Source organism: Microtus ochrogaster, chromosome 8, assembly GCF_000317375.1.
Source record: "Microtus ochrogaster isolate Prairie Vole_2 chromosome 8, MicOch1.0, whole genome shotgun sequence".
NCBI lineage: Eukaryota > Metazoa > Chordata > Mammalia > Rodentia > Cricetidae > Microtus > Microtus ochrogaster.
This window is the reverse complement of record NC_022015.1, coordinates 32,092,106-32,101,541: the sequence shown is the minus strand read 5'-3', so window position 1 is coordinate 32,101,541 and position 9,436 is coordinate 32,092,106. Positions and strand designations below refer to the sequence as shown.

The window sequence follows — 9,436 nt, the reverse complement described above, 5'->3', positions numbered from 1 at the left end:
TAAATATTTAAAAAAATTATTTTGTTTACAAGACAAGGAAATTAAAAACAGAACCCAGTTAACAAGAACTGACACAAGAGGAAACAGAAAGTCTGAATAACTCTATGTCTGCTCCCAACATCCTGAAGAAAAAGCCCTGAGTTTACAGTCACATCCAAGAGCTGGAACCTGCCATGTAATCCCTGAGTGAGTGGCAGAAGGATTACAGGGGTGGGGTGGGAGTGGCATCAAGAGGAGGTTTTAATTTTGGTGGTGGTGATGGGTGCCTAGGGATCCTACAGGGCAAAGGCATGCCTGGGGCTAGGTGTCACTGTGCATGTGTAGACAAAGGGTCTAGGCCAAAGAACTTTGGTTTCCACAGGATAGCATGCTCCACTGAGTCCCATTTGAATGAAGATGGAGTTAGGCCAGTGGCCTCCCCTTCCCACTGGGTCAACGGAAACTAGGACACCTCTGTGGTTTTGGCTGAAGGCCCCTGTCAACTGGACTGGTGGAAACAGTGACAGAAGAGAACATTTAGGCTTGATCACAACATTCTTCCTTTAATGCACTTAAACAAACCTATGCCTCAGAAAGGAGTTGGGTCAATCAAAAGCCGCAGCCTGTGGAGCAGCTGAAGACCCACTAGCTGCCCTCCTGCCAATCCCCACACCACATGGGGGCCTGCAGCTCTGCACTGTGGGAGGTACTTGTCATCCCTGCTGACAACACCACTTTCCTAGTATTTTGTGTTAAAAAATATATTTTGAGGCTGTGATGCTGGTGGGTGAAGCGAAAGGTTCCCAGACAGAGTTGCAAATGGGTGTTCCTTGTTCAAGGTCATCTCCAGCTTCAGTTTCCTTAATTCCTCCTGAAGTTTCTTGGCCTTTGGTGAGAAGACGAGGTGTAAGTTAGACAGGCAGGACAAATGAACCCCCACTTTGGCGCATATGAGGTATATGTGGGAGCACTCAGGCTGCCTTTCCTCCAAGCACCCACAAGCTGCATCTTAGTGATGTCTCCTTACCGATATGGAGGGGCCACTCAACCTGGGCTCCTGACAGCACTTGTACCTGTGGATGCTTCCCCAGAGTTAACCACCTTGTGGGCATTTGTGTCCCCACAGCATCCCCATACCGTGCAGGCAGCAGTATGAATGAAGAATTCATTCTCAGGAAGAGAGAATCCTGAGGCCGGTGCCATAACACCCTTGGGGCTTGTGATGGCTATCCCTCTAAGCACAATCTAGCCAGGAACATAGCCAGAGAGACAGAGGGCCAAGGAAGGACACTGCCCAGCCTGGAATCAGGTGTGTGCTTTGTGTCCTATTGTGCCCAGCCCATCTGCCACTCAGGAAAAGGGAAACCTGAGGCCACGGGGTGGTCATGTCTCGATCCTTGGATGGAGACCTTAGCTCATCTGTCCATTTCTTCTGCCTGTCTCCTCAAGCCCAGCCACACCATCTCAGGTCTGCACCACGCCAGTGAGTACTGTCTGCTGTTGGTCCTGTTAGTGCCCATCTATAGCTTTGCCTCTTTTTAGACTGTGCTGTTGCTGTTTCCTTTGTGCCTGCCATTCAGTGTGCCCAAACTGGACACCCCTCCAAGTCTCTTCTCCTGGACAAACCTGTCATGGGGAACTTTGGGCCAGAGGCTCAGCCCCTGGCAAGCAGCCTGGGGCATTTTATTTTTTTCTTGCTCTGTTTAGCCCTCTGACAACTCCCTTCAGGCAGAATTCATTCCAATGGCCCTGAAGAGGCTGGGCAGGAAGCAGCATTTTTAAAGGACGGAGGGGAATTTATACTGCTCTGGCCTTGACCTCTACGAGCTCTCTAGAGATGGGATTGTCTAGTCCTTGGTCAGGACATCGAGCTACTAACACGTGGACTATGATGCCTCTTCTCTAATTGTACTTTTTTTTCCCTTTGAGACAGGGTCTTGTGTACCCCACTCTGGCCTGAGCCTCACTGTGCAGCCAAGTATGACCCTGGGACTCCTAATCCTCCTCCCTCTACTCTGAAGTGCTGGGACTGTAAGCCCGTGCCACCATGTCCCATGTACTTCAGCTCAAACTCATGGTTTCACAGATGCTAGGAAAGCTAATTTGTTTCTTTCTAAATGTTCCTTTCACTTGCTCTGGAATCTCCTGAAATATGCCAGCACATCTTCTGGTTGTTGCTGTCTTAAAATCTTGTTTCCATTCTGTCATCCACCTCCATTTTCTTTTCATTCTGCTTCCTGGGGGATTTATTTAATTTCACCTCCTGGCACTTGCCCTGGTTCATGGTAGCAGTTGCTTCCACCAATGCCCAGGGACTAACACTGTCAAGTGTTGCTGCTGCTGCTGTTGTTGCTGCTACTGCTTCAAAAGTTTTAGATGTTTTTGTTTTACTTGTGTGTTTTGCCTGCATAAATGTATGTGCACCACATGTGCCTGGTGCCATGGAGGTCAGAGATCGCACTAGGTTCCCTGCAATTAAGAGTTAAAGGTGCTTGTAAGCCGCTGTGTAGGTGCTGGGAACTGATCTTAGATCCTCCAGAAGAGCAGCAAGTGCTCCAGCCCTATTGTGCATTTCTTAATTGGGTCTCTGTTTGTCTCTTTCTGCTTTCCTCCAGGCTTGCTGAGGCCTCTCCTGAAAGGCCAAGCACAGGCGGGTTCCCCATGCATCGGGATGAGACCTCAGACAAGAACCAGACCTCACAGGTGCTGCTGGGAACCCACTGGCCCCTCTGCTGGGACAGTTCCAGGGAGCACCCATGCCATCTGTCAGTGAGAGGGCTGGAGAGCAGAGCCCTGAGAAGGCTCTTCCTGCCCTTCCAGGTGGTGAAAAGCAGAGGCTTTGTGACAGTGACACAGGGTAGCTATGGCCCCTCTCTAGGTCCCCAGGACCCCATAGTAGCTCCTCTACATCGACCTGCTCACCTGGGGGCAGACCCCCAGGGTGCCCTCACACACCAGGGTGACAGGTCCTTATCAGAGCCCAGGAAGACATCCCGTGGCTACTGTCACCACACCTCTATCCTGTTTCCCTAGAAGACAGGCTATGCTGGGTGGGTGACTCCAGGGGACAGACTTTCAGCTTTTACCCACTGTCCCCAGATTTTCACTCTTTTTTTTTTTTAAAACATTTTTAAGATTGGCAGTGGTGGTACACACCTTTAATCCCAGCACTCAGGAGGCAGAGGCAGGTGGATCTCTGTGAGTTTGGCCAGCCTGGTCTACAAGAGCTGGTTCCTGTACAGGTTCTGAAGCTACAGAGAAGCCCTGTCTCGAAAAACAAAACAAAAACAAATAAAAACAAAACAAAACAAAAGTCCATCATGCTTTCATTGTATTTACACCCCTCTTCCAATTCTTCACAGATTCACCCTCCCTCCCTACCCACCTAACTTTGTGTTCCCCCTAAATATTCTTGGCTGTGTGGCTTACTGAAGTGTGGTTAACTGACTATCACCAGGGGCAGACCCCTAGGGGATCCACACATACCTAACATTTGTCAATAGCCTCTCTGCTCAGACTGGGACTTGGTAACAAATCCATACTGGACATGTGGCTGCCACAATTTGGTCTGGGTTTGCATTCTTGTGTTTTAGGGTTCTGTAGAATGAACCTCATAACTGGTTGGTGTTTTCTCTATCTCTCAGCAGGCTCCTAATACTATACCTCCAGGGACTTTCTTCTTACAAAACTTTGCTGGCTTCAGTATGTGTTAGGTTTCAGGCTCAGCTATTATGGCAAAGGTCAGATAAGAGTGACTGAAAACCAGAGGGTGTGGCATCTCTGGGAGGCCAGAGCCAGGGCTGTAGACTCCCTGCAGCTGTTACTGGGTATTCATGGCTTTCACCGCAGAGCTGTCCTGTCTCTGCCTTTTTCTCTCTTCCTGCTGTGGTGCAGTGATGATTAATCTGGGTGCTAATGTGACATGCCGATGTGCCGATGTGGAGGGTGCGTGGTGGCTTTGTGGCCAGGGTTGACTTTTGTCCGTCTGGACAGAACAGAAATGGAACCACAGAGAAGCTGTGAAGAAAGCCTGCTCTTGAGCCAATGACAGATTAACCTGGAACTAAGCCAAGGTGGGGTCATGGGCACCCAAGTACCACTATCACAAAACTTCTTTTTCCTTCTACCAGCTTCCTGTCAGGGTAGGAAGGGCCTTTGCTCTGTGATTCTCCCACAAGCAGGGTACTGAGGTGCAAGGTGGGTGCAGATGGTTTCAGCCATTAGGTGGCAACGTGGTTAGACAACAAGGGTTTAGGTGTATAATCTGCTCTGTTTAGGAGCTCAGAGGTGTGGTCATTCGGATCCCTGGGAATTGGCACACTGCTCTCTCCCCAGGCAACAGCAATGAACCCTCTCTAAGAAGCTCCATTTCAACCAACAGCCTGCTCTCTGGGTGTGAAGCCTTAAGCAAAGACTGCGCAGACTAAGGAATGGACTAGTTCTGTCATCAGTCCTCAGAGGCCCTAAGCTGTCATGCGTATCCCATTATGTCTAGTGCAGCTGAGAGCTAACAATGTGGCCAGGATATTTTTCTGGAGGCCCCTAATACATACATACATGGCAGGCATTAGAGGGCACTTGCTCCACAGTGATACCAAGAGTTCCATTTCATTAATGAGACATTCGTAAACAGGGCAACAGCACTCACAGTTTCCAGGTCCTGGTTGGCTATCTTCATGTCTTGTAGTGGGTTGGTACCCAGAAAGTTGCGAGCACAGATCTGCTGTGTATGCCGCCTTATCTTCTCCTCCAGGTCTGCTAACGGTGAGGCGCTGGGACACAGACACTTACTGCTTGGATGCTGGCCTTAGGCTAGCAGCCCTCATTCCAACCATAGAGAAACCTTTCCCCACAGCCCATGAGCCATCTGAGGTACCACGTGGCTCCCGGCCTCCCCTAGAGATGCTGGCCTTGAGGCGACATCTTTCCCAGAAGGTCATTATGCTTAAACACCCTCAAGCTGGGGCTGGAGAGGTGGCTTAGAGGTTAAAAGCACCCCAGAGCTTATCAGGACCTAGGTTTGGTTCCCAGCACCCCCTGGAGGCTAACACCCATCTATAACTTCAGATCCAGAGCTATGTGGCTGTGCCTATTTTTTAGCAATCTGTTTTGTGCATGCGGAGAACAGCATTCCTTTTCATAGGTAACACAGTTTTACTGAACCTTTAGACAGAGCAGAACATCTCATTGACCTGAGATTTTTAAATACTTCTCTATCTCTACTAACATCAGGCTGAGACTCCAAGGTTGCTATTTGTGGACTGTAAACAGAATGATTTAGAATGGCAGAAAGAGGCCAGAAATCTCTGGCTAAATGCCAGGAGGTTCCCACTCCCTTCCCATGCAGTTGGTTCTCTGCTACCTGCCTTGGACCCTGCAGGGCTTCTACACTGTCCCACTGGCTTGGTTCAGGGATTCCCCCACCCCCAATATTGGTCCTTTTTGGCACCAACTTTCCTCAATGCTCTCCTGAGCTCCAGATGGGTCTGCTAGCTAGCCTAAGCTCTTAGGACAATCGCCACACTTCTCTCCCAATTAGCAACCTGGCGACTCCTTGGCCAGAGACTCCAATACAAGGGTGTCAAGTGCTAAGGGACCATAAACCAGCCTTCTCATGTGTTCTGCTTTTCTTTCATGGAATCTTTTGGCAGGAGCCATGACTGGCACACCATGATGGGAAGGCTAGGTGTAGTCCTAAGGGCTGAAAAGACAGGACTTAGGGTGAGACAAGGGCTCAGGCACCAGAACAACTGGGGAAGGGTGAGGCTGGTGGTGCCTGCAGCTATACTCCTGGAGTGGGCATCTTCTGAGTCCTGCCGGTCATCTGGCAGGGTAATGGAACACCAAGCATGGGGATCAGGTCTAGGATGATCTAGGAAGATCATCCACTATGCTGAGTGCTCACACAAGGCTAGACATTCCATGGCACTTGGTACATGCCTTGGGCAGCCTGTGGCACTGAGCTGCGGAGCCGGGAATGCAGAACTGTCACCAACCTGAAACTCCTCTGCACTGTCCTCTCTCTGCTGGCCTTCATTTTCCCGAGTGGATTCGCTGGCGTTTTCCCATGGTCTATCAGATCTGTGGCAAAGGGGATCTTTGATGCCATCTAGAAAAATGCAACAAGCTATTTCCAGCAATGCATGCAAAGGCTGCACTTCCCCACAGGCCCACCTGCCCTGCTAGGCCACCCAAGGGGACATTCTTTATAGGCCTCCTGTCCTATAGCTTGACTAATAGCCGCTCCCACCTTGGTCCTTGGTGCGGGCATCTCTCAAATGTCCCAGCAGCCCAGGTTGGAGTGGAGGCAGTTTAGAGCAAGGAACCCTGGGTGAGCTCAAAGTTGCTATAGTTGACCTAGGATACCCCAAGACGCCGTCACGTGACAGAAAACACATTACTGTAACAGGACTCTAGTAGTTTAGACAGGTGTGAGTTAGTTTTAAATCACAAAGTTTCAAGCTAATATGTAAGTGCTAATACAAACCAAGTACAGGCCTTGAACTTGGCTAGCCTGCAGGCCATAGATCTAGACATCGTGAGTAGAACAGGTAACAACCTACAAGTGACTCAGTTCTCCCCCCCCCATAAAGAAACAGCATCCTGAGGGACACCAGGGCATATCCGGTTGTGCCCATTAGCATCCCACCCCCCTACACTCCATGGCCCGCAAGGCCAAGTAGTTCTAGATCTTTCCACAGGTCAGAGTACTCTCAGTGTCTTTCTAGGACATTCCACAGCCGCTCGGCCATGTTGCCTGAGTGGTTCCCACCTCAGATTTCCCTAAATTGTAGGAAGTGAGAACAGAGCATGGGAGAGCAGCCCAGCCAAGAGAGGAAGCTCGTGTGATCTTTTAATGTTAATGGGCCACCTGGTGTTATGGAAACACAGCCCACTCCTCGCAGCATCTTGGGCACACTCCTCATTCCCGGACAGCCCGATGTCACTCAGATTAATGACCACCCATTCCCCATTTGGCCTTCCTTATCCACTGTGATTTATGTAGACATAGCCTCTCTTCCTAGCAGTCCTGCCTTCTGCCCTATAGCCTGAGTCACCCTGTCTCCTGACTGCTATGGCCTTCCTGCAGGGCCTTTCTACTCCACGTCACAGACACAGCTCCAGGCTAGTCTTCGAATTCTTCTCGGGCTATGACTGGAGACCTCCTGTCTGATCCCAGCTCCCCACGCCCACCCAGTCCCCATGTGTCTTCAGAGCCAACCTAAGGCTCAGTTCTAATGTTTGGAACCTGAGCTGTCCTGTCCCCTCTTAATTCTAGAGGTAAGGGGATTTCATCCTAGTAATTACAGAAACAAACATTTCTGTCTTACTCCCAGGCCTTTTGCTGTAGTAGCTGGCTTCCTGCAGAGCCATCAGATGGCATCTGAAGCTGTTTCTGCAGCTCCAGCAAGCAGATATGCCTGGACAGGATGTGTTGGTAAGGGCAACAAAGACCACGTGACCAGCACTGCTCACTGCTGCCTCCAGGGGATGAGGTGGGGAACTAGCCCAGCCCCAGATTCAGGAGCTTAAGTGTGTGTGAGTGTGTGTGTGTCTATCTCTGCAATGTGCAAGGTATGTGCGTGGTTGCCTGTTCGTGGGAGGCAGGCTGTTAGACTTCAAGCCTGACTAAACAGAGTGAGACTGAGTGGAGGGTGTGAGGCCTGGGGAGGGGTGAATCTCCTGCTGGGGTTCCTGCTGTGTGCTATCTGCCTGCCAGGGTGGACTTTGAGCTCAGCCAGACTGTGCCCCCCTATCAGACTTGTATCTCCCCTTCTCAGTTGAAGATTTCCAGGGCTGGGGTCTTATCTGCCAGGGTGTGCAGTTCAAACCCAGCATTCCTGGCTCTCTGAAAGGCCTGGAACCCAGGAAGATAGAGTTAGGGGACAGGAGCCGCCACACCCTTCTTTTACGCCCCCCCCCCCGCCGGAAATGCATAGGGCTGGGACACAGCAGAATTCCACATGCTTGCTGGTTGTGACAGCTGCTTTACCATAGGAGGTCAAAAATCTTCCACAGAAATTCCAACAGAAAGAAATGCATGATGCTAAATCCAGGTGGTTTCCTTTTTTCCTCATTAAAGCCAGATATTACTTGTTTTAATAATTAAAGACATGCATGGGGGTGGGGGATGCTCATCTATATATAGTTTACTATTACAGAAAAACAGGCAAGAAAAAAAATCATCCAAATACCCAATTTCTTAATAACAAAAAGAATGCAAATGCTTGAAAACTGGGCAAACCTTCAGGCACAGGGAATGCTGGTGCTGGGGGAGGTTCCCAGCTTTATAAGAGAGTGTCAAACATGCAATTGCTATGGAGGCCCAGAAAAACAGGTTCAAAGGTCGTAGACAAAGCTGTTGGCTTCAGAACAACACGGAGAAGAAAAATGTAAGCCTTTTCTCAATCGGGTGGCAGACCTGGAGTCCCACCCAGTGTCCAATCTCAGAAGTCTTTTAGCAGTCCGCGCCTGCATGGGGGAAGAGCTGCACGTTTGCACGTCACAGGAAGCACAGGTAAGGCAAGCGGGCTCTGCAAAGGCCTTTCCTCACTCCACGTGGTAACTACCCCTGCTTGGCACACTGTGCTCCAGGCTGGAGCGTCAGCTCCGCCCAGCAGCCTCCAGCCATGCACAGCACTCTGGCACCCTCTAGCCATCACCAGCCCAACTGCAGGAGCCTGTACAGGCTGAGACCTTCCCTTAGGCTGGCACAGGGTCATGCCATCTACTGTGAGTCCCTACTGTGTGTTTGTGCAGATGTCAAAATACACAACTTTGTCACATACTTCAATTAGATTGTCGTCATCTCCGAAAAATGAACTCTCAAAAGTGTCCAAAGAACACTAGTTTTGTTGTTGTTTGTTTGTTTCTGAGGCAAGGCCTCACGTAGCCCAGGCTGGCTTGAAACTCAGTCCACTGCCGAGTCTCCTGTATCTGCCTCCCAATTTCATGCCCAGTTTCTGTGGTGCTCGGGGCTCTTACCCAGGGCTTTGTGCACGCCAGGAAAACACTCTCAGCTGAACAACATCCTCAGTCTGCTGCCTCATTATTAAGATGTTTCCTCAGGAGGCTGCTGGGGGCTGTGCTCATTGTTCAGGGTCCTCACTGGACAGGTGGGACAGAGCGTATCAAATGGATTTCTAGCTCTTTGGATTTTCTCTGTGAACTGTTCATCTCCTCCTCTGTCCACTTCTCTTCTAATCTTTGATTTCTTTTTAAAAATATTTTTTAAAGATGTATTTTTATTTTATGTGCACTGAGTTCCTTCTCTGCATGTATGTCTATGTACCGTATGTATGCCTGGTGCCCAAGGAGACTAGAAGAGGTCACTGGATCCCTCAGAATTGGAGTAACAGTGTGAGCTGCCATGTGGGTACTGGGCACTGAACCAGGTCCCCTGTAAGAACAGCAAGTGTTCTTAACCACTGATTGTTCTTTCCAGGCCTCTCCAGTT

The 9,436-nt window shown here is 49.9% G+C and overlaps 1 protein-coding gene across 1 annotated transcript in view; it reads right to left on the bottom strand.

The window, feature by feature from the left end:
• Nucleotides 1–533: 533 nt before the first annotated feature.
• Nucleotides 534–9,436, bottom strand: part of Lrrc27 (leucine rich repeat containing 27) — a 28,984-nt gene continuing 20,081 nt past the window's right edge. Inside the window, exons 9-11 of the mRNA XM_013347833.2 lie at nt 5,976–6,088; nt 4,628–4,751; nt 534–865 (exon numbers count right to left, since the gene is read on the bottom strand). Coding sequence (XP_013203287.1) covers nt 719–865; nt 4,628–4,751; nt 5,976–6,088 — 384 coding nt within the window. The 3' untranslated portion in view covers nt 534–718. The remainder of the gene's footprint in view (nt 866–4,627; nt 4,752–5,975; nt 6,089–9,436) is intronic.